At 45.3% G+C, this 26,016-nt stretch overlaps 1 protein-coding gene across 1 annotated transcript in view; it reads left to right on the top strand.

Annotated features, from left to right (window-relative positions):
- LOC141213014 (uncharacterized) overlaps positions 1-26,016 on the top strand; it is a 903,379-nt gene that overhangs the window by 257,387 nt on the left and 619,976 nt on the right. The window contains 4 exon segments of the mRNA XM_073665145.1: positions 6,358-6,509; positions 6,898-7,074; positions 7,846-8,055; positions 24,540-24,675. Of these exon segments, the coding sequence (XP_073521246.1) occupies positions 6,358-6,509; positions 6,898-7,074; positions 7,846-8,055; positions 24,540-24,675 (675 nt within the window).

The following is a 26,016-nucleotide window of genomic DNA, read 5'->3' as shown; positions in this document are numbered from 1 at the left end:
AAACCCGCTCTGATAAAACGCTGGCGGCAGGGCAGGCTAGGACCTCCAAGGCATAGAGAGCCAGTTCATTCCACATATCCAGCTTGGATACCCAATAATATAAGGCACAGCGGAACCATGGAGGACGTTGGTACGGTTGGCAAGGTACTCCCTCAGCATCTTCCCAAACTTTGCACTCCTTGTGAGAGTACCCCGCGCCTCAGGGCCTGTGCGATGGGAGGGTCTGAGAAAACTCTCCCAGAACTTTGACAGTGTTCCCCTGCCTCTGCTGGATTGAAGTTGTGTCTCTCTCGCCTGTACTCCTTGGTTGTCCAACGAAGTGTGCCCTCTGCCGCCAGCGTTTTCAGATGGGAATTTCTTTAATAGTTCCGCAACAAGGGCCTTCTGGTACAGCCCCATTTTTGTAGACCTGTCCGCCTCAGGAATAAGAGATAGAAAGTTTTTGTAGCATGGGTCTTGAAGTGTCACCAACCAGTAATGACTGTCACCCAAAATTTTGAGAACGCGAGGGTCATGGGAAAGGCAGCGTAACATAAACTCAGCCATGCGTGCCAGACTACTAAAAGGCAAGACTTCCGTGTCCTCACCAAGAGGATGACTGACCATGCTCTCCTCCCTCTCCTCCTCCTCTCTGTCCTCTGGACATCCACGCTGAACAGACGGTATGACAGCTGTGCAGGTAATACCGTCTATAGTGCATGAAACTAGCTCCTGTCCTTCCTCCTCCTCCTCCTCTTCCTCATTGTCACCCAATCCACGTTGGGATGAGATGAGGCTTGGCTGTGTGTAATCACCCTGTATGGTTCCTTGCTCCATCTCATCGTGCTCCGCCTGCAATGCATCCTCTTTGATTGTGAGCAGAGAGCATTTCAGAAGTCAGAGAAGTGGGATGGTGATGCTAATTATGGTGTCATCGCCGCTCACCATCTTGGTGGCGTCCTCAAAGTTTTGGAGGATGGTACATATGTCTGAAATCCATGTCCACTCCTGAGGTCTTATGTGTGGAGTCTAAACTGAATACCGACGGCCTTGTTGATGCTGGTACTCAACAACTGCCCTCTTCTGCTCACAAATCCTTCCCAACATCTGCAGTGTAGAGTTCCAATGCGTGGGGACATCACACACCAGCCTGTGAGACGGAAGCTGCAAACGCTGCTGAAGCACGGCAAAGGCGGCGGAAGCTGTAGCTGACTTTCTAAAATGGGCACACAGGCGGCGTACTTTAAGAAGCAGATCTGGCAGCTCCGGGTAGGATTTGAGAAACCGCTGAACCATGAGGTTAAGTACATGGGCCAGGCATGGTACGTGTGTGAGCTCGCCTCGCCTCAGAGCCACCACCAGGTCCTGGCCATTGTCACACACGACCATGCCTGGCTGTAAGTACAGCGGTGTGAGCCACAGATATGCCTGCTCTTTCAGAGCTGTCCACAACTCTTCAGCATTGTGCGGTTTTTCAGCTAAGCATATTAGCTTCAGCACAGCCTGTTGCTGCTTGGCCGAGGCAGTGCTGTAGTGCTTCCAGCTTGTGACTGATGTGGTCATTTTGGAGATGGAGGCTGAAGAGGAGGAGGAGGCTGAGGATGATTAGGTGCTGGAACTGTAGACTGTGGGGGCAACCCTGATTGACCTACGGCCCGCAATCCTTGGCATCGGGAGCACGTGTTCCGTCCCAAGGTCCGACTGGGTCCCGGCTTCCACTATGTTAACCCAGTGTGCCGTCAGCGAGATGTACCGTCACTGCCCACAAGCACTTGTCCATGTGTCCGTGGTTAGGTGAACTTTACCGGTAACTGCGTTGTTGAGAGCACGGCTAATGTTTTGGGACACTTGCTTGTGTAATGCGAGGACGGCACACCGGGAGAAAGAGTGGTGGCTGGGAACCGAGTACCGAGGGACGGCCGCCGCCATCAGGTTGCGGAATGCTTCATTCTCCACGAGCCTAAGGCAACTTTTCGAGTGCAAGCAGTCGTGAAATGTGTGAATTTAGTAGTGTGGCCTGTGGGGTGTTGGCTGCATATTTGCACTTGCGTTCCAAGGACTGGGGGTATGGACAACTGAATGCTGCGCTGAGACAAGGACATGGACGTGCTTCCTGATGCTGTTACTTGAGAGTGTGCAATGACAGGTGCAGGGCAGGAGGCGTCTTCGCATGGACCATGGACAGGGGATTGGCTTGCATGCACAACAGCGGAAGAAGCAATGGTGCCACCCGCAGACACTTTTCCTGGACCCTGGGGTTCGGCCCACAAAGTCGGGTGCTTTGCTGCCATGTGCCTGATCATGCTGGTGGTGGTCAGGCTGGTCGTTTTGCCACCCCTGCTGATGCTGGCCTGGCAGGTGGTGTTAATGGCCTTTTTGGGGTTATCGGCAGAGTCTAAAAAACAACCAGACTCGGGAAGACCTAACAGTTGTACTGGCAACTTCCTTCGTGTTGGTGTTACGGGGAACGGTTGCCTGCCTTTTGTCTGCGGCCACCACACTGCTTCTTCCTGCCTGTTGGGGTACTCTGCCTCCCTCCCCCTGTGTGCTACTGTCCTTGCTCTGCATGTCCTCCTGCCAGGTTGGGTCAGTTACTATATCATCCACCACCTCGTCTTCCACTTCCGCACCCTGGTCCTCCTCCTGACTTTCTGGCAATTGTGTCTCATCATCGTCCACCTCTTGTGACACTTTCCCACCGTCGCCTTTGTGTGACCGTAGCTGCTCAAATATTTGGGCATCACTACACGCGATCTCCTCTTGCCCCGCTTCAAGTGGACTGGGCTAGAGGCCCGAATCTATAAATGGAAAAGTGAACAGCTCTTCAGAGTGTCCAAGTGTGGGATCAGTTGTCTCTGGGTACTCGGCATGGTGGGAGGAAAGAGGATCAGGGTGAGGAATATGCGGTCCAGACTCAAGGCTACTGAGACTTGACCGTGTGGAAGACAGAGTGGTGGTGGCTAAGTGACTTGAAGCATTATCCGATATCCAACCAATAACCTTTTGACACTGCTCTGGGTTCAATAGTGGTGTGCTGCAGTCCCCTAGAAATTGGGACAGGAAGGTCAGGCGAGAAGATGTGGGTGTTTGTTGTGGCATAATTTCAGCTTGTACTCGGCCTCTGCATGCACAATTACCATCACGTCCAGTTCCCCGTCCCTTGCCACGTGCCTTGCCCATTTTAAATGGAGGACAGTATCTTCCACGCTCACTACAAATGACTGAGTTTGGAGCGAACTTATATGTGATCCATGTGATGGAGAAAACAGAGTTTTAAATACCTGGTCTGTAGGTAAGTAGTTTGACCAGCAAACTGCTGTGAATTGCTTCACTGACACACTGAAAGAAATTTTTAATGGAGGCCAGAAATGGCAGTATTTTCTGACAACGTATATGTGATCCGTGTGTTGGAGAAAATAGGGTTTTAAATACCTGGCCTGTAGGTAAGTAGTCTGAACAGCAAACTGTGGTGAATTGCTTCACTGACACACTAAAGGAAATTTTTAATGGAGGCCAGAAATGGCAGTATTTTCTGACAACGTATATGTGATCCGTTTGACGGAGAAAACACAGTTTTAAATAGCTGGATTTCTAGCGCTGTAATATGGAAAGGACCTGGCTGTATTCTGCAGTGCCAACAAGCAAATGGCGCAGAAAAAATGGTGTTCTCTGGATGGCTTTTTAAGCAAATAATGAGGATTAAGATCCAAAGAAAAGTATTCCTGGCCCCTGAGACCTGGGCCTTTGTATAGAAATATCTAACAGCAGCAGAAGGCAGAATTGGAATGGAGCCTCTTGTGCTATATGCACTGCAGTCTGCTATATACACTGCCTGCCTATACACCCTGCCTGCCTGATATCTCTGCAGATGGATTAGTCCTCAGAAGGACTGTTTGTTAAGATGGATATGTGTAATGTATGGTTTTTCTCCCTACACTACCTAATACACAATCAAATCTGTCCCTGACGCAGCAGCAGCTTTCCCTACACTGTCTGATTCCGGAGTGACTGTGATGAGCATGGCGGCGCCAGGTCTAATATAGACCTGATGATGCTGTGCGGCCAGCCAATCGCTGTAATGCCCACAACCAACATGGCTACGGCATTACAGTGCATGGCAGGCAATCCCTGCATGTTCATTGGCTCTCTAAAGAGCACCAAACATACAAGGAGGGGATCCGAGTTCCCACCCGAGCAACCCGGAAATACTCGGCGAGCGCCGAGCATCTCGAGCAGTGAGATCCTCGGGCGAGCACCGAGCAGTAACGAGCATGCTCACTCATCACTAATCATAACTGCAAGATTATTATTTTGTTTTTCCAACGGAGAATAATCAATCTTTTTTCAACTGGCTAACACGGTAGCAAAACTTTTTTGTCCTTAGGACTAAATCTGTCACAAAGATTTATGTCTTACTACAACATCTGAGGAATCTTCTCCAGAGACAGTGAGGGCATCAAGTCTCTGATCTTGCATCAATATTGGGACAATAAAACTTTCACACCATTTATCTAAGCTGATTAAGGCTATGTGCCCACGATGCAGAAATGCTCAGGATTTTTTCCTGAGCGTTTCTGCATCTCCCTGGCAGAAAAAAACGCACGCGGATTGTACATGCGTTTTCCTGCCAGGGACATGCGGAAGTGAAACGTTCTTCACTTGCATTTCCGCATGCAGGTTGACAAGCGTTTTCCAAGCGATTTTAGCATCACTTGGAAAGTGCTTGTCAACTTGGTCACACTATATAAATCCATGCAAACAGCATGGATTTATATAGTGTGACCGAGAGAATGTCAAAAAATAAAAAAATAAATATGTACTTACCCTCCGATGGCCCGCGCTGTCTTGCTTCACCGTCCCCGCAGCGGTGGATTGAAGGTCCCGCCGACGTCAGCGTTGCGTGACCCGTCACATGACTCTGACGTCAGAGCAGGTCCTTCATTCCATCGCGAAGTGCCGGGAAACAAGGAGGAGCGCAGCTTTTTTAATGGTACCTGGGTATGGATGAGACTCTCCTCTCCTCTACACCCGGGTACCATCCGCACATTAGAACGCGCCAATTACGCAAGTACAGATGCAGTCTTGCGGAATTGGCACGTTCTAATGCAAGTCAATGGCGGCGAAAACGCAGCACTTCCGCAAAATAATTGGTAGTGCTGCGTTTTTTTCCGCAATGATAATCCGCCGCTGAAATTTCCGCAGCATGTGCACAGCACATGCGGATTATCATTGGGGGACATGGCAGACCTTCTACCAAGCGTTTTTTAAGCGTTTCTGCAGCGTTTTTGCGGCTGCGGAATCGCTTAAAAAACGCATCATGGGCACACAGCCTATGGATTCAATCTCCAAGCTCAGTGTGCTTGTTTCTTAAAGGTCTATCTATTATACCATGTCTCTGCTCTTTTAGTGTATTTAGTTGTGTTTCTTCAGATACTTTGTTATACTATGCCTGATAAAGAGACCTAAGTAGTCGCAAAGGCTTGTTTTGTAACATCACTTCTTTTATTTTTGTTTTCATTAAAAGGTATCTTAACTACAAGATTATTATTTTTTTTCTCCTACTTATAACAATCGATATTTCATCATTTATACCTCTGTTCTTTCCGTGATTTCCGGTACAGTGGCTTTCTTTATATAAGTATGCATACTGAGATAGCTTTCAAACACTGATAGGATCACCAACTGGACCAAAAATCCCAGACGATTAAAGAACGAAAACACAAGTTATATTCAATCTCAATCAGCTCCCCCTGGTCTATAACATGATGCCTGCAGATTGGGTTGCATTTTCATGGTGACAGGTTCCCCGTAATATTCTATTTTATTGAATCCAGCACATATAGTTGAATGTAGTTGAATCTATTTCAACAACTTTCTTGTAATTTATTGGTTTTTAATGTAAAGAAAATTACAATTCACAATGGCGTTACTGGATTTGATCTTTTCTGGGAATCTCTTAATCTGCTTAGTGTAAAGGGGAATTTACACTGCAAGATAATCGTGAGCAAGAGTTGTTAAAACCACTGGTGTCATGATTATCTTGATGTGTGAACAGACTGTCAATCACCCGATCAACAAGCAAAATGCTCATTCATCAGGTGAAATGATCTTTTACGCTGCATGAAAGATCATCGTTCTCGGCGGTGCATCATCCTGTGTAAATAGAACTTGCACTGTAGAAAACAATGGCAGCTTATGCGCACTGAGAGGTCTTGTATAGATCGCTCAGTGCACATCATTTACTTTGATCTACCGATCTGTGAGCTTATCGTGCCATAGGCTGGTCAGTGTTAATGGACGCTAATTGTGGTGGCAACGTTAATAATGCATATTATACTAGGAGAAACACAGATAATTTTCATTGCAATTGTATATTAGAACACACAGAAGATGTAAAGACAATTGTACAGAGAGCAATGCGAGATGTGACAATTGAAAGCTCCTTGAAGAACTGTGAAGAAGTTTGGCTTAGTAGAATATTTGACCTTGGTCCACACAGCAGAGTCATCTCACCCAGAGCTGAAAATGAGGTATTTGGCTGAGAAAAGCATATGTAATATCAACTTCAGCTTAAAGGGGTATTCTCATGTTATTAAATTGCTTTAGTTAGTTAGACAGCATGACAATAAACAATTTTGCAATTGACTGGCTTTTTCTAGGTGTCTATAATGGGCAGTTTATTTTGTGTAAGATACAAGCTCAAATTTTCTTGCCTTTTGGTTAATTTCTGAACAAATGTTTTCAAACTGATTTACCAAATGTAATTTTCTCCAAATGAAACCTTTGACATTAATCAAACCAACTATGGCATAAGACCATGTGGATCTCCTCTTTGAAGGGTTCTAGAAAGGGCATAGCTACAAGAATTTTTACCTCTCATGTTCCCTTGATCTAAAGTCTATAAGTAAACTATTTTAGGAACTTGCCAGTTCAGTGTCTGGCAGTCACTACACCAGAGGAGATGTAAGCAGGAATTTAACAACTGGAAAAGGCAGCCGAAGGCATAGCAGACAATCGGACCGTGGCTTTCTCCTTTCCAAAAAGGCAGGCAGAGGAAGCACAGTGTCCTTGTATGAGTCTCTGAAACATCTAGAGGTAAGGTAGACGAATATAAGAGTTATATTCTAGTTTTCATTGGCCAAGTTACCTTCTATTTTATTGTTAAAATTCTCTTGTTTTATGACATGTTTGTCTATAGAGATTGTATGCCTTGTCCTTCTTCCCACTGGTATCTGCTTTTGGGTGGGAGTTGAGAAACCACAATATACAATAGATGGGCAGCTAGTTCCTCCAAAATCAGTATCCATCAATAGTTATCTAATGTGTATGGCTATCTTGAAGAGAAATTCAGGACTGACTTTGGTTCATGACAAATTTCATATCACTGTTTTCCTAAAATTACAACACACAGTAGGTATTCTCTGATAGGATGGAGCAAATTCCTTTAAGATAGCGCCACCTACGGTAATTTTAATGATGTTAATGGCCATACTCCTCCCCTAGCCCACTTTTTCATGTCCTTCATCTTCTTATTCCTTTATGCCCTTCTGTTGTTCTCAATTTCTGTCAAAGAAATGCATTTGTTTTCTAGAAACTATTGAATATATTTATTTGCAAGACATAATAAGTGATTGGTTCTTTTATTGTACCCTGCTTATATGCAAAATATTATTTCAAATAATATTAAGTTTTACTTTGCAATGAAATGCTTCATGGGTAAATATATGATCTGTTAGTGTGGAGTATTGCTACAATACTGGCTTAACAATATACAACCACATGCCTTCTGTTGAAGTATAATTTACTACAACTTGTTATACTGATATTCCACGTATATGATTGATAATTATGTGCATATATCATTAGGAGTTTGGTAAAGTTCTGCTCATCAGAAATACAGAGGCTATATTTGAGGAGCTGGAACATCATCAGTTGGTGTTGACAAGCATACAACCCTATGCAGAAGCTGGATCATTCCTTGATGATGTGACAAAATGGCAAAAGAAGTTGCAAGTCATTGAGATTGCTGTTCACCTATGGCTGTCTGTTCAGGAGAAATGGACTCAGATGGAAGAGGTTTTTACTTTTCACCCTTTGTTTTATTCTTTATTAAGTTTACTTGAATTGAACCCCTTCCCGACATTGGGCTGTAAGTAACAGCAAGGCTGCCACCAGGAATTTCAGGACCCCATAGTGGCAAAATTTCTGGGCCCCCTTAAGACTCCGCCCAGGCTACACCCCAGTTCCGCCTCCACCCCTCGAACCTTCCACAGTTCCACCACCCACACTTGGAAAAACTCCACTTCTTCACTACATCCTCACCAATCACAGTAACAGTTCCCATTGAACACTATATCACATACATAGCCAGCAGCTTTTGTTTTGGCCAAAAGATTTTTTAAGCCGCCATCACGACAAGGTAGACTATTCTGGATGGGCCTTACTCTACTCTAACCTATTTAACATTTCTTATAATACCCAATACTCTTTTTTGATATATTTTTCTTTAAGGGAATGTGTCATATACATTTTTTAAAAATGACCAATAATACCACATAAAAGGAACAAATACCGCCACACCATGACCAGACCACATATATTACCATCACATAGTGACCAAATAATATCACATACAAGGAACAAATACCACCACACTATGACTAGACCACATATTACCACCACTTAGTGACCGAATAATACCACATAAAAGGAACAAATACTGCCACACCATGGCCGGACCACATATTACCATCACATAGTGACTGAATACTACAATACTGATCATTAATAAAAAAACACAATACTAATATCACCATTAAGTGCCATTATACACAGGAGCTCTGTACATAGTATACAGTGTATAGTGTAAGTGCACAGGTACCAGTGACATTATGCACAGTAGCTCTGTATATAGTGTAAGTGTACAGGTAATACATGGATCACCAGTGACATTATACACCAGAGCTCTGTATATTGTGTATAGTGTACAGGTACAGCGTAAGTGTACAGGTAATACAGGGATCACCGGTGACATTATACACAGGAGATCTGTATATAGTATGTAGTGTATAGTGTCAGTGTACAGGTAACACACCCACTCACCTGTGATGTCTCTAATTGAAGTCTTTCATCTTCGCTTTTCTTGTTCATCCAGCACAGACCGCCATCACTTCTTCCAGCCAGGACTCGTCTCTGCATAAAATAACACATAGTTATCTAGAACAGTTTCCAGAACAGATTCCCCAATTTTTCTCCAACTTCTACACTACACCAGATGAAGAAAAAAGCAACACATTGTCGACCTGCACAGTAACAGATTCCCCCCCTTCACTGAAAATAGTATCCTCAAAAATAAAATGCATCACAGCAGTAATAATATCATCCCTTAAATAGCTCCTACAGTAATAATGTCCCACATGCTGCTCCCATGTATACTCCGTTCTGAACCCCACGTCTCATTCCTGGCCCCATATGTCTTTATCCATCCACCATGTCTCTCCATTCTGCCCCCATGTCTCCTCTCCATTCTGCCCCCATGTCTCCTCTCCATTCTGCCCCCATGTCTCCTCACCATTCTGCCCCATGTCTCCTCACCATTCTACCCCATGTCTCCTCACCATTCTGCCCCATGCCTCCTCACCTTTCTGCCCCTATGTCTCCTTACTAGTGTTGAGCCACCCCCGTAGTGTTCGAGTTCGGTTCGGTTCGTCGAACACCCGTGTGTTCGCCGAACTGTTCGTCGAACTGTTCGTCGAACACCTTCGAACACCGTTAAAACCAATGGCAGGCAAACAAAAACACATAGAAACACATAGAAAACACCTTCAAAGGTGTCCAAAAGCTGACAAACTGCTCAGAAGACACAACTAACACATGGAAAAGTGACAAGTACATATAGTCATGCGAAAAGAAAAGAGGTGGAGGAGTAAAAGGAGGGGGAGACACAGATATAGGCATGTCATGCCCTTCTAAAATCCAAAAAGTGAGAAGCCGAGACGGCCAGTCCGCTCCTGCCCGTGCCACCTCCGTGTCGCCGGGTTTGTGCCAGAGCCGCGGTGAACCCTGACGGCCAGCCCCCCTCTCCCAATACTGGTGCCTGTCCGCTGGTGGGTCGAGAGAGCCCCCCTGTGGTGGAGGCAGCTCTAAGCTTTTTAATTTAAATTGTCCCTCTAATTTGAATGAATACACTTTAAATCCATTTACAAGGATCTATTGGAGGGCAAGTCTCATGCCAGCAGCCGCGTAATTCCAGCTCCAGTAGCGTCCACTAAAGCTGCTGCAGTTAAAAAGCTTTTATAAGGATCGAGCTCGGCTGTCGACCGCAAGGCATCCTAGTGCCAGTCCCAGCCCCTATGCCTTGGGGTGCCTCCTGATGCTCTTCACTGAGTATCCCGTGGTCCCGAAGCATTTCCTTTGAAAAAATTAAGTGTCCAAACTACAGGTGGTGTAGCTTGCTTAACAGCCGGGATAATCCGCTGACTAGCAGACACTGCTACTAGGCACAAAGTATTTCCTGGGCTAGATGCAGTTAAAAATTTGTAAGTAGATACTCTCGTTGGATGCTGAGAAAGCATTCCATAGAGTCTCCTGGCACGCCATATATGATTCTCTTAAAAAGCTTGGGGTAGGGGTCTAGGGGACCCTTTTATAGCCAAAATCACGGCCCTGTATCACAATACGTCACCTAGGCTGAAGATAAATGGAACTGTAGCACCGAGGGCTCGGTTGCTACAGACGTATTGCACCTCACCCAGAGGTGTGATATCTCACTCTCAGATAAGGATGGAGTGTGGATCAGGACCCGACACCTGCATGCATTACACCACATTGCCGTGGGGCAGGGCGACCAATATGCCCCTGAGATGGGCACGACAGTCCCTGTCCCTGGCTGGAGTGGGGGGAGGGAACACTGAGGAAGGGGAACCCTGCAGTGCAGGAGCAGGGAGGAAGCAGTTCCTGGGTGCATTGAGAAGGGAGTATAAAAGGTGGGCACCATCTTAGTTCAGTGCAGAGAAGTCTGAGCAGAAGTGGCAGGGAGCAGGGGCTCTGCATGAGCTCTGCTCCGGAGGCGGGCCTAGTAACAGAGGCCCAGGCCTGCAAGAGGGAGAAGGAAGGAAGAGGAGCGGAGAAGGCTCCAGGAACGAGGAATGAAGGGATCCCAGGGGTGCGGATGGGCGAGTCACCACCGCACGCCCGAATCCACCTGCGTGGAGGGGTCAGGCCAAAGGGGGAGACCGGTCCCCGAACTAGTGGAGGCAGGAAACGACCCTCAGCTAGAAACCGGAGGCTCTGACATTTTATGTGGCGCAGCCCCTTGCTCCACCCGCTAGGAAGGCACCACATAGGGTCAGGGAAACTGGCGCCAAGTTTACCAAGAGGAGGCCCGAGGCAGCCGGACAGAAGTGTTGGTAAGAAAGGCCAGACAAAGGACACACAAAGGGGGTCCTGTGAAGCGCTCCAAAGTTATCTGGGAGTTGTCTGAGCCCCTCACCTGGTGAGCACAGTACGACGTGGGCAGCCGTTACCTGCAGACGTGGTCTGGATAATAAGAACTGTGAGTAAAGGCCCTGAACTGCATCACTGACTCCGTGTCGTTACTGCTGCTGCCCTGCACCATCACCCCCATCCTCCGCATACACTGCCCTGAGGCTATACTCCTCCCGTGGGGAGTTATGCTACGCTCTGCTGCACCCACAACACCAGCCTTAGCGGTCTGCCCTGTAGCGGCGGTTCACTCTGACCGCAATCCACGGGTGGCGTAGTCGGACATTTAAACATCAAAACCACATAAATAGTTCCGCCACTGGTTTGACCGCCCTGAGCCACGGAACCGGATCGCCGCCACGAAGACTACAACCACCAGCATCCACCAAAAAGGGTCCGGCTCCGGGTGTCCCAAGGCCCAGGGGGTGCGTCAGAACATTTTCATCACCTTTCACAATCACCAATGGGACAAGGCAGGGATGTCCTCTGTCCCCTCTCTTATACATCCTAGTGACGGAGCACCTGCTCTCATCAATTCGCCATAACCCCAATATTAGGTGGATTGAGGTGGGAGGCACCGAGTACAAGTGCTCTCTATTTGCTGATGATGTCCTAGTATATATCACTCAATCACATATATCCATCCCTGCTGTTATGGCTGAAATAGATCACTTTGTTACATGGTAAAATTTTAAAATCAATGCAGCGAAGTCTGAGGCCCTCGATGTCTCCCTCCCTAAATCCATATAGGATTCCATCCAGTCCAACTTTCCCTTTGCCTGGCCCTCACAGGGTATCAAATACTTAGGAATTCCTATTCATAGAGACCTCTCCCATCTATGTTATCTTAATTTTGGGCCCTTTATTGAACAATTCCATACAGACCACGGTTGGCAAGTTAGAACTGTAAGATTCACTACGTGAACCACTGGTGTTTTGTGGAAAAGCACATGTACACCGCGTTCCAAATTATTATGCAAAAAGTGTTTAGGAGTGATAAGGGAAGAATTTGTTTGTTTGTCAGTTAAACTCATTGATGGTGATGTGTGTCAGGGCTCTTTATATCACTGTAAGCAATTGCAGACACCTGTGCTAATTAGTTTGGCAGGTGTGTCCAATGAAAGGCAAGACTACTTAAGAAGGCTCTCTCACATTATTAAGCAGCCTACATTTTCTGCCAAAATGGGAAAGAAAAAGGATGTGTCGGCTACTGAGAAGCAACAAATTGTGGAGTGTTTAGGTCAAGGCATGACTACAATCAACATTGTGCGATGATCAGGATGAAGTGTCTTGGCAATCAAGAAGTATGTAGCTGATTCACAGTACACACGTGTGCGTGCTGATAAGGGCAAATTGAGGACTCTTTCCTACAGGCAATTACGTCAGGTTGAAAGAGCAGCGGCAAAAAAGCCTTGTCATAGCAGCAGACAAGTTTTTGAAGCTGCTTGTGCCTCCAACGTCCCCCGAACAACAAGATGCAGGGTCCTTCAGAGGTTTGCAGCTGTGCATACGCCATCCTGTCGACCTCCTCTATCCACTTCACACAAGCAGAAACGGCTCCAGTGGGCCAAACATTACATGAAGACTGATTTCAAAACTGTTTTGTTCACGGATGAGTGCCGTGCAGCGCTCGATGGTCCAGATGAATGGAGTGGAGGATGGCTGGTTGATGGACACCCCACGCAAACACGGCTACAGCGCCAACAAGGAGGAGGTGGAGTAATGTTTTGGGCTGGAATCATGGGGAGAGAGATTGTCGGCCCCTTTAGGATCCCTGAAGGCGCTAAAGATGAACTCCATAATGTATGTGGATTTTCTCAAACAGCACTTCCTGCCATGGTTCAAGAAGAAGAACCGTGTATTTCACAGCAAGATCATTTTTCTGCATGATAATGCACCATCTCATGCTGCACATGAAACATCTGCATCTCTGGCTGATATGGGCATAAAAGGGGACAAACTTATGGTGTGACCCCCATGCTCCCCTGACCTCTACCCCATTCAGAACCTTTGGAGCATCATTAAAAGGAGTGTCTATGATGGCGGGAGGCAGTTCACATCTAAGCAACAGCTCTGGGAGGGTATTCTGTCCTCATGCAAAACAATTGAAGCAGAAACCATCCAAAACCTGACAAATTCAATGGACGAGAGAGTTCAGAAGCTCCTTTCGAACAAGGGGTCCTATGTGAAAATGTAACATCACCTAGAATAAAGTTTTGGGTTGAAAACTGTTTGATTTCAGTTTCTAACAACCTGCTAATGCTTATAATTTCAAAAATGACCATTTTTTTGGTCTTTATTAAAATGAAAAGGTTGATCGAAAAGTTTGGGGGATCTAAGAGTGTGGCAACCCAGTAGTCATGATTACTTCGAATTCTGACAATATGAGGGTCATGCTGCAGGTAGTGCAGCAAGAAGGCACTTATGTGTCTTGCGCATCTCGGAGCCCCAAAATTATTTTCCGGGCTAGATGCAGCTAAAAATTATTTTTAATTTTAAATCTGGTGAAGCTTATTATAGATGGCCTAATAGGATCAGTGCTGCACACTGCTACAAAGCCCAAATTATTTTCCAGTCAAGATACAGATAAACATGATTAGTAATTTGAAAGCTTAAAACGGTTGGTAGGGTGATTTTAACCAATCATCAAGCTTTTACTCTCCCCAGGATGACACAGGGGTAGAAAAGTCGTTTCGGATCCATGATTTGTTCATCTTTATGAACGTGAGTCTGTCTACATTATCAGTGGAGAGCCGCGTGCGCTTATCTGTCAGCACACCACCACCAGCGCTGAACACACGTTCAGACAGAACGCTGGCTGCGGGGCATGACAAGATCTCCAAGGCGTAAGTGGCTAGCTCCGGCCATTTATCCAGATTGGAAGCCCAAAAAGAGCAAGGGTCCAGTGACACAGTCGTGGCTTCAATGTTTACTTGGAGATACTCCTGTACCATCGTCTCTAGGCGTTGACTATGTGTCAGACTTCTTGTCTCCTGTGGCCTTGCAAAGGATGGGCTAAAAAAGTGGTGAAATGATTCCGCAAAATTGATGTTACCAGCAGATACTGTGGTTCTGTTACGGTTTGAGTGCTGAACACTTGACGGTCCCACGGTTGGCAAGTTGGAACTGTGAGATTCACTACGTGCACCACTGGTATTTTGTGGAAAAGCACATGTAAGATTCTGCAACAGTCTCTGCTGATACTCCTGCATGCGTGCATCCCTTTCTATGGCAGGAATAATTTCTGAAAATTTACTTTTGTACCGGGGATCTAACAGTGTGGCAACCCAGTAGTCAGGATTATTTCTAATTCTCACAATTCGAGGGTCATGTTGCAGGTAGTGCAGCAAGAAGGCACTCATGTGTGTTGCGCATCCAGGAGCACCAAGTCCCTGTTGTGTTGGTGGCGAGGTAACAATCATGCTTCCTTCCTCTGTCCTCTCCCCCCAACCTCGCACAACAGAAATGTGATCAAGGTCTCCCTCATCTGATGAGTCTTCCATCAGTTCGTCCTCCACTTCTTCCTGGGCTCCTGCACCTTCCTCACTAGTTTGGCTGCTACCATGCGCCCTGGTAAAATCATCTCCCCCACCCTCACATGCCTGCCGCCTTGGTGCTGCCGACCGTCTGGACCTTGCAGATGTTAGCCCTTCCGCATACAACTCCTCCTCCTCTACTTCCTCCACCTCCTCTTGTGCCACCACCTGACTCCGAATTCTGTTTAACATGTGCTCCAGCATGTAAATCACCGGAATAGTCATGCTGATAATGGCATCGACAGCACTAAACATCTTCGTCGCCATTTCAAAACTGTGCAGAAGGGTGCATAGGTCCCTGAACTGAGACCACTCCTCCAGCGTGATTTGCCCCACCTCTGAATCTCGTTGGCCCAGGCTATACGTCAGAACGTATTGCACCAGGGCTTGTCGGTGCTGCCACAGTCGCTGCAACATGTGCAGAGTTGAATTCCACCGGGTAGGCACATCGCATTTTAGCCGGTGAAGTGGCAGGCCCAACGACTTCTGTAGAGATGTAAGTCGCTGAGCTGCGGGATGCGAACGGCGGAAGTGAGCACACAGCGACCGTGCCCTCTGCAGAAGGCCATCTAGTCTGGGATAGTGGGCTAAAAATTGCTGGACAACCAGGTTCAACACGTGAGCCATACAAGGCACGTGTGTGACATTGCCCCGGCGAAGGGCCGCACCCAGGTTTGCAGCATTGTCGCACACGGCCTTCCCTGGTTTCAGGTCCAGTGGAGACAACCATTCATGAAATTGGTTCTCCAGAGCTGACCACAACTCCTCAGCTGTGTGACTCACATTTCCCAGACATTTCAATGTAAAAACCGCCTGATGACGTTGAGCCCTACTGCCAGCATAGTAAGGAGGTGTGCAGGATCCCTTCTGCGCAGTTAGAAAGCTTGTGGCATGACCAGACAGGCTTTGGGTGCAGGTGGAAGACCGAGAGGAGGTTGAGGAGGCAGAAGCAGTGGAGGAACTTTGACATAAAGAGGATTGACGCACAACTCGTGGGGACGGCAAGACTTGGACAGCAGCCCCTTGTCCTGCTGTCACCATAGTTACCCAGTGCCCAGTCAGCGACATGTAACGCCCCTGTCCATGCCTACTCGTCCAAGTGTCTGTGGTGAAATGCACCCTGTCACACACAGAGTTTCTCAAAGAAGCGGTGATGTTGTGTGCGACATGCTGGTGGAGCGCAGGCACACCTTTCTTTGAGAAGTAGTGCCGACTGGGCATCTGGTACTGGGGCACTGCGACGGACATAAGGTCTCGAAAATCCTCTGTGTCCACCAGGCGGAAAGGCAGCATTTATGTAGCCAAGAGCTTGCAGATGGTGAAATTCAACCTCTTAGCTTTCTCATGGCTAGGAGGAAATGGTCTTGTACTTGTCCACATCTGAGGGACCGAGGGCTGGCTATTGTGCTTAGACGAGGTTGATAAGGGTGTCCCCGGCAAACTGCCGGTCTGTGAGGAAGATGCAGGCGGACATGTTAGGTTGCCTTGATCCAAAGGTGGTGCTATCGATGTCGGACAGCGCTCAAGACCAGCTGGTGTTACCACCTCCAAAGAAAATGATGACCTGCCAATCACGCTGGCTGTTGCGGGTAAAGAGGTGGCAGGTCTGCGCCCCAAAACAGGTGTGACTGCTGTCCCCCCAGTCACAGAGGATGAAGAGGCCGCGGATGCACAAGATATGGCAGACGGTGGTTGGCCCGGCCGGCTAGGCCGCATTGTAGCACACTGAGCTTCCCACTGCAACTTATGCTTCATGTCCATGTGCCGGTTCATGCATGAAGTACTCAAACTATGTATTTTTTGGCCTCTACTTAGCTTTTGCTGACAAATGTTACAGATAACACGAGTTGGGTCATCTTTATCGATCTGAAAAAATGCCCAGGCTATGCAAGGCTTAGCACCCATGCGACCTGAAGAGCCACCACGACTTGTGGTGAGAGGCAGAGTTGTGTTTGAGGATGCAGTTGTTGACGTGCTTCCAGTACTACGTCTCTGTCCAGGAAGGCGCAACCTGACCTCGTCGTCACTAGCATCTTCCTCCACCTCCTCTGCTGACCTCATCTCTTGGCTGACTGTGGGTTGACAGTAAGTGGGATCTCCGACCTCATCATCATCACCCTGTGCGTTATCACACCCGTCGTCCTCAGAGCCAACCTGTTCCTGCCCTGACAAAAAACTAAAGTTGTCGCTCCAATCAGGTATTTGAGTCTTATCATCGTCTTCCTCATTGTCTCCACCAACAGGAGTTACAGTTTGGGAATGAGGGTCTACATTATGGTCAGAACCTTCTGCGTCTGGTCCTGGATCCGACTCATAAAGATTCTGGGCATCAGTGCAGATCATTTCCTCGTCTGGATTCACAGAAGCGCTGGAGTCGACCTCTGATTCCCAGGCTATAGTATGAGTAAACAGCTCTGCAGACTCAACCATCTGTTCTACCTCATACTCAGACGGGCAGCTGGAGATTTGGGAGCTGTGAGGAAGCAAGTGCGATTTGGGTGACACCTTTGAGGACTGGAGTATTTGTGATGTTGAAGTTGATGTGTAGGAGAGCCCACTTAAAGGAGCACTTGATATCCGTTGAAGCACCTGCTGTTTTTGTGCCTCATCTGGAATTTGTAGCGATTGGCGTGGCCGTAAGAAAGGGATCTTATCACATTGTCCGCTAAAAGAAGTAGACATTTTAGTTTGGCTGGAAGATGGTCTTTCTTCTGCACCTACCCCACGGACACAACCTTTTTTCCCCTTCCCAACACGCCTATTCCCCTTTCCACCAGCAGCAGGCCTTTTTCCACTCATTTTGGTGGTTAACTAATTCACAACTCTGGAGTTGTTTGCACAAAAAAACAATGGATGGTAACCGAGCAGAGCTGAGTGGCCAAACTGTGGTATTAGGCCAAAACTATTGGCTGGGTTAGATGCAGAAAAAAATTATTTTTAATTTGCAACCTGATGGAGGTCAGTATAGATGGACTAATAGACCAAGTCCCACACACCGCTAAAAGCCCAAATATTTTTTCAGAGCTAGATGCAGAAATTTTTTTTATTCAATTTGCAACCTGATGGAGGTCAGTATAGATGGACTAATAGACCAAGTCCCACACACTGCTAGAAGCCCAAATATTTTTTCAGAGCTAGATGCAGAAAAAAAATATTTTTAATTTGCAACCTGATGGAGGTCAGTATAGATGGACTAATAGACCAAGTCCCACACACCGCTAGAAGCCCAAATATTTTTTCAGAGCTAGATGCAGAAATTTTTTTTATTCAATTTGCAACCTGATGGAGGTCAGTATAGATGGACTAATAGACCAAGTCCCACACACTGCTAGAAGCCCAAATATTTTTTCAGAGCTAGATGCAGAAAAAAATTATTTTTAATTTGCAACCTGATGGAGGTCAGTATAGATGGACTAATAGACCAAGTCCCAGACACCGCTAGAAGCCCAAATATTTTTTCAGAGCTAAATGAAGAAAAAAATTATTTTTAATTTGCAACCTGATGGAGGTCAGTATAGATGGACTAATAGACCAAGTCCCACACACTGCTAGAAGCCCAAATATTTTTTCAGAGCTAGATGCAGAAAAAAATTATTTTTAATTTGCAACCTGATGGAGGTCAGTATAGATGGACTAATAGAACAAGTCCCACACGCTGCTAGAAGCCCAAATATTTTTTCAGAGATAAATGAAGAAAAAAATTATTTTTAATTTGCAACCTGATGGAGGTCAGTATAGATGGACTAATAGACCAAGTCCCACACACTGCTAGAAGCCCAAATATTTTTTCAGAGCTAGATGCAGAAAAAAATTATTTTTAATTTGCAACCTGATGGAGGTCAGTATAGATGGACTAATAGACCAAGTCCCACACACCGCTAGAAGCCCAAATATTTTTTCAGAGCTAGATGCAGAAAAAAATTATATTCAATTTGCAACCTGCTGGAGGTCAGTATAGAAGGACTAATAGAACAAGTCCCACACACTGCTAGAAGCCCAAATATTTTTTCAGAGCTAAATGAAGAAAAAAATTATTTTTAATTTGCAACCTGATGGAGGTCAGTATAGATGGACTAATAGACCAAGTCCCACACACTGCTAGAAGCCCAAATATTTTTTCAGAGCTAGATGCAGAAAAAAATTATTTTTAATTTGCAACCTGATGGAGGTCAGTATAGATGGACTAATAGACCAAGTCCCACACACCGCTAGAAGCCCAAATATTTTTTCAGAGCTAGATGCAGAAATTTTTTTTATTCAATTTGCAACCTGATGGAGGTCAGTATAGATGGACTAATAGACCAAGTCCCACACACTGCTAGAAGCCCAAATATTTTTTCAGAGCTAGATGCAGAAAAAAATTATTTTTAATTTGCAACCTGATGGAGGTCAGTATAGATGGACTAATAGACCAAGTCCCACACACCGCTAGAAGCCCAAATATTTTTTCAGAGCTAGATGCAGAAAAAAATTATATTCAATTTGCAACCTGATGGAGGTTAGTATAGAAGGACTAATAGAACAAGTCCCACACGCTGCTAGAAGCCCAAATATTTTTTCAGAGATAAATGAAGAAAAAAATTATTTTTAATTTGCAACCTGATGGAGGTCAGTATAGATGGACTAATAGACCAAGTCCCACACACTGCTAGAAGCCCAAATATTTTTTCAGAGCTAGATGCAGAAAAAAATTATTTTTAATTTGCAACCTGATGGAGGTCAGTATAGATGGACTAATAGACCAAGTCCCACACACCGCTAGAAGCCCAAATATTTTTTCAGAGCTAGATGCAGAAAAAAATTATATTCAATTTGCAACCTGCTGGAGGTCAGTATAGAAGGACTAATAGAACAAGTCCCACACACTGCTAGAAGCCCAAATATTTTTTCAGAGCTAAATGAAGAAAAAAATTATTTTTAATTTGCAACCTGATGGAGGTCAGTATAGATGGACTAATAGACCAAGTCCCACACACTGCTAGAAGCCCAAATATTTTTTCAGAGCTAGATGCAGAAAAAAATTATATTCAGTTTGCAACCTGATGGAGGTCAGTATAGATGGACTAATAGAATGATGCTATGCCCAAAAGATTTTACTTCACTAGGTGCAGTAAAAAAATTGGTATTCTATACACAGGTGGTATGTCTTGCAACACAGATAGGCTACTCCACTGACTAACACACTCTGCAATAGGCCAAAAAGGATTAGCTTTGCTAGATTCAGCCAAATGCTGTGAAAAAAACTTGCACAGCACTGGCACAGACCTGCCTGGCAAAAATTGATAGGAACTGATGTAACCTAGTCCTGAAAAGGACTCCAATTACAATTAGTCTTTACTCCCACAATCTATCTATTTAAGAGCACAGACCTGCTTGATAAAAGTCGTAGGAAATGCTGTAACCTAGTCCTTAAAAGGACTGCAATCACAACTATTCCCTACTCCCAAGCTATCTGTATATTTGTGCGAAAATTGGCTTGAAATTAACAAGGTATAGCGCACACAGCAACAGCGGTGCCGTCTAACACGCAGCTGCAGCAGTGAGAAAATGGTGGCGACGGGGAAAATGGCTTGGTCTTATAGGGCAAGGACATGTGACATACACTGCCAATCACACATGCCCTTGCTTGTGTGAAAAAAAGCACTTCGCTCCGTGTGTGCGCTGCTGATAGGCTGACAGATTGCACCTCCCCACTGCAAATGCGGGAAAGAGAAAAAAAAATGGAGATCTTCATTGTTCCTGCAGAAATCCATCCCCTGCCCCTCCCCCCGCCCCGCTGTACACTCAAACTGCGTATTAACATTAATTTTCATCATTACTGAGAAAAAATCCAGTTATGATTTTGGTGCACGAACAGTTATCGAACATAACCTCGAACAGCCGAATTTTTCTCAAATTGTTCGTGTTCGCCGACCGGCTCGAACACCGCCCAAAACAGCTCGAATTTGAGATTGGCGAACAGTTCGAGTAGAACAACGCTCATCTCTACTCCTTACCATTCTGCCCCATACCTCATCAGCATTCTGCCACCATGTCTCCTCTCCATTCTGTCCCCATGTCTCCTCGCCATTCTGTCCTCATGTCTCCACCATTCTGCCCCATGTCTCCTCGCCATTCTGCCCCCATGTCTCCTCGCCATTCTGCCCCCATGTCTCCTTGCCATTCTGCCCACATGTCTCCTCGCCATTCTGCTGCCATGTCTCCTCTCCTTCATCATTCTGCCGCCATGTCTCCTCTCCATCATCATTCTGCCCCATGTCTATACTTCATCATCATTCTGTCCCCTTGTCTCCTCTCCATCATCATTCTGCCCTATGTCTCCTCTCCATCATCACATCATCATTCTGCCCCCATGTCTCCTCTCCATCATCATTCTGCCCTCATGTCTCCTCTCATCATCATTCTGCCCCCATGTCTCCGCTTCATCATCATTCTGCCCCATGTCTCCTCCTCCTCATCATTCTGCCCCATGTCTGCTCCTTCTCATCATTCTGCCCCATGTCTCCTCTCCATCATCATTCTGCCCCCATGTCTCCTCTCCATCATTATTCTGCCCCATGTCTCCTCTTCATCATCATTCTGCCCCCATGTCTCCTCTTCATCATCATTCTGCCCCCATGTCTCCTCTTTATCATCATTCTGCCATGTCTCCTCTTCATCATCATCCTGCCCCATGTCTCCTCCTTCTCCTCATCATTCTGTCACCATGTCTCCTCCTCCTCATCATCATCATTCTGCACCCATGTCTCCTCCTCCTCCTCATCATCATTCTACCCCATGTCTCCTCCTCCTCATCATTCTGCCCCCATGTCTCCTCCTCATCATTCAGCCCCATATCTCCTCCTCCTCATCATTCTGACCCCGTGTTTCCTCCTTCTCCTCATCATTCTGCTCCCATATCTCCTCCTCCTCCCCATTCTGCCCCATGTCTTCTCCTCCTCCTCCTTCTCATTCTGCCCCCATGTCTTCTCTTTACCTTGCCGCCACTCCAGTGGCGACTCTCCTTCATCATCTGAGGCGGCTGACTCCCGCACGGTAATAGATTTAAAGTGAACCTGCATCCGAGGACGCACAATCAGTTCGGTGGGGCCCGGTGAGCGGATGGGGGCCCAGTCTGGGCCCTTCTGCTCAGCGTGCCCCATACGCCAGTAAGGGCAGTAATGCTCTGATGGCGGCCCTGTGTACCAGTATGTTCTATTTTGCAGGGAATTCCCGAAAATGGACTGGTATGTTTAGGTGATTGTGAAGGCACATGTGCTGTGCCCTCACAAGAACCACCTGGAGCTCTGTTTAACTGATAGCCAAGCTCCTGTGGTAACAGCCAGTTGAACCCTCTAAATGTTATGATCATAAGCAATTGCGGCATTTATAAGGTGGTGAGAGGAAGGGGGCTTCCTTTCCCTAAAATCATTGGCATGCCATGACTCAATCACGAAAAGTTGCTGGTTGTTAGGGCAACCGTAGATCAAATAATGACTTCTGAGTCTGCCATGTATGGTGGCCTGTTAGGCCCTGCCATAAGCAGGACATGATTGGTCTAAAAATTAACACAGTCATCTGAATTTGCCCCCATAGATGTGTTTTAGAGGACTACTTTAATGTAGACTGCGTTATATCTGTAAATTAATATAAAGTATGTTATTAAAGTGTAAAAAAGTATACACTGATCTCCACTATGTGTGGTAGGGACTATTGCAACACTGCAACTCTCAGTGCGCAGGAGAGCCACGGGTTGGTAAATACATGTATGGTATATTTTCCTTTTTATATACAGTATAGACCTAAAGTTTGGACACACCTTCTCATTTAAAGATTTTTCTGTATTTTCATGACTATGAAAATTGTACATTCACATTGAAGGCATCAAAACTAAGAATTAACACATGTGGATTTATATACTTAACAAAAATGTGTGAAACAACTGAAAATATGTGTTATATTCTAGGTTCTTCAAAGTAGCCACCTTTTGCTTTGATGACTGCTTTGCACACTCTTGGCATTCTCTTGATGAGCTTCAAGAGGTAATCACTGGAAATGGTCTTCCAACAATCTTGAAGGAGTTCCCAGAGATGCTTAGCACTTGTTGGCCCTTTTGCCTTCACTCTACGGTCCAGCTCACCCCAAACCATCTCGATCGGGTTCAGGTCTGGTGACTGTGGAGGCCAGGTCATCTGGCATAGCACCCCATCACTCTCCTTCTTGGTCAAATAGCCCTTACACAACCTGGAGGTGTGTTTGGGGTCATTGTCCTGTTGAAAAATAAATGATGGTCCAACTAAATGCAAACCGGATGGAATAGCATGCTGCTGCAAGATGCTGTGGTAGCCATGCTGGTTCAGTATGCCTTCAATTTTGAATAAATCCCCAACAGTGTCACCAGCAAAGCACCCCCACACCATCACACCTCCTCCTCCATGCTTCATTGTGGGAACCAGGCATGTAGAGTCCATCCGTTCACCTTTTCTGCGTCGCACAAAGCCCCGGTGGTTGGAACCAAAGATCTCAAATTTGGACTCATCAGACCAAAGCACAGATTTCCACTGTTCTAATGTCCATTCCTTGTGTTCTTTAGCCCAAACAAGTCTCTTCTGCTTGTTGCCTGTAATTAGCAGTGGTTTCCTAGCAGATATTTTACCATGAAGGCCTGCTGCACAAAGACTCCTCTTAACAGTTGTTGAAGAGATGTGTCTGCTGCTAGAACTCTGTGTGGCATTGACCTGGTCTCTAATCTGAGCTGCTGTTAACCTCCGATTTCTGAGGCTGGTGACTCGGATAAACTTATCCTCAGAAGCAGAGGTGACTCTTGGTCTTCCTTTCCTGGGGCGGTCCTCATGTGAGCCAGTTTCTTTGTAGCGCTTGATGGTTTTTGCAACTGCACTTGGGGACACTTTCAAAGTTTTCCCAATTTTTCGGACTGACTGACCTTCATTTCTTAAAGTAATGATGGCCACTCGTTTTTCTTTACTTAGCTGCTTTTTTCTTGCCATAATACAAATTCTAACAGTCTATTCAGTAGGACTATCAGCTGTGTATCCAACAGACTTCTGCACAACACAACTGATGGACACAACCCCATTTATAAGGCAAGAAATCCCACTTATTAAACCTGACAGGGCACACTTGTGAAGTGAAAACCATTTCCGGTGACTACCTCTTGAAACTCATCAAGAGAATGCCAAGAGTGTACAAAGCAGTCATCAAAGCAAAAGGTGGCTACTTTGAAGAACCTAGAATATAAGACATATTTTCAGTTGTTTCACACTTTTTTGTTAAGTATATAATTCCACATGTGTTAATTCTTAGTTTTGATGCCTTCAGTGTGAATGTACAATTTTCATAGTCATGAAAATACAGAAAAATCTTTAAATGAGGTGTGTCCAAACTTTTGGTCTGTACTGTATTTACTATATTTCTATCCATCTATCTATCTATCCTCGTCCCAAAATATATCTTACATCTGGTCTCCAGCCTGATGCTCTCCAGCACCGCAGAACTATATAAAATTAGTATTTTTTCACTCTTTTACTTTACTTTCCACAGGCTTTCTCTACATTAGCATTCCGCATAGCCATGCCCAGAGAAGCCAATTTGTTTGCTGATGTACATCACCATTTTTGCCGGTTAATGAAGTCAGTTGAGGAGAATCCAAACATATTGCAGAACTGCACACGAAGAGGTGAGTGGGTTAACCCATCTTGCCTGTCAATCAGCTGTTAGAAAATTGGACCCAAAAGATTCCTGTAATGAAAAAAAGCAAAGATAGATAATACTCACCCTCTCCTGCTCCAGCGCCAGCTCCCTTTTGTATTTTAGCTGCAGCGGTGGCATCTCGTCAACTGCCCACATCACTGCTGCAGTCAATCACAGCGGTGTAGGTGGCATGAGCCGCTGAGCCCATTGAATGTCTGCAAAGGTGATGTGTGTTGGTCAGTGTGACATCACCGCTGCAGCCAAAATTCCGAGCCCAGAGCAGCAGTGGTAAGCCAGGGCTGGAGTGGGGGAGCGGTGAGTACTTTCTGTCTTTGTTATTCTATATTACAGGAAAAGTTTGAGAGGCACCTTTTTAAAAGTGTAAAACTTTTTTAAAAGCAAATATGTGATAAAGTTCTTCTACTCTGAGCGCCATTATATAATTTACATAAATAAATATTCTAAAGTTGAACAACATCAATTCATTGCTTTACTTATTTTGTACTGATGTAAAACTTGAAACTGTCCCACTATATTATAAGACCTATTCGGGATATGTCTGTTGTCAGACTTGCAATTCAAGGGTGAAACTCAGGGCCGGCATGCATATGTAAAATGACGTTCAATGATAGACACGCACATTATAAAATGCATGGAAATATGGCATGTGTTCAAGTGGTTTTTTTTTACATTTGTACAATTTTTCCTGATGTTTATGAGTTCCCGCAGAGAAGCCTATGAATGAATAAAATGCCATATCTACAGTACGCTTTGAACAAAAATGGCACAAAATCACCAAAAAACAAAGTTCTGTCTGCTCAGTAATTTACTAATGACTTAAAATATCTACAATCTATATTTATAATCTATAAATTATATAAAGTATAGACAGTATTCTTGTACCCTATCACATCAGCAACACAGATCTCTTGCATCCTGAGAGTCTTTGATGTATCCGGTTACAGAAGAGCTATCAGTTTGGAGTTTAGGCTACCAAGCTCAGTAATACATATATGTTTAAAAGGAAAAAAATATATAGAGAGAGAGAACTTTCTGAGCATATTGATGCTACATTGTCACAAGTCATCACGAGTGAGAAGTATAAGGTTTTAAAATTTTTTTCAGTATCTGTCAGTAGCGAAGAATCTTTCAGTGCACTAATACTAAATATCTTGTATAACACAAAATTCACAAGAACTGGACAATCTGTTTAAGATGATCAATGTTACTTTTAGATAATACTGTATATTTTTATGTGTGTATTGTATATATTTATACTCATATTTATGTATTGATCTCCATACATATTCTTTTATGGGGATCTGAT

Source organism: Phyllobates terribilis, unplaced genomic scaffold (assembly GCF_046119375.1).
Source record: "Phyllobates terribilis strain yellow unplaced genomic scaffold, ASM4611937v1 Scaffold_2__4_contigs__length_985480577, whole genome shotgun sequence".
In the NCBI taxonomy this organism is placed as follows: Eukaryota; Metazoa; Chordata; class Amphibia; order Anura; family Dendrobatidae; genus Phyllobates; species Phyllobates terribilis.
The sequence above is the reverse complement of the archived record's forward strand: the minus strand, read 5'-3'. Positions and strand labels throughout refer to the sequence as shown.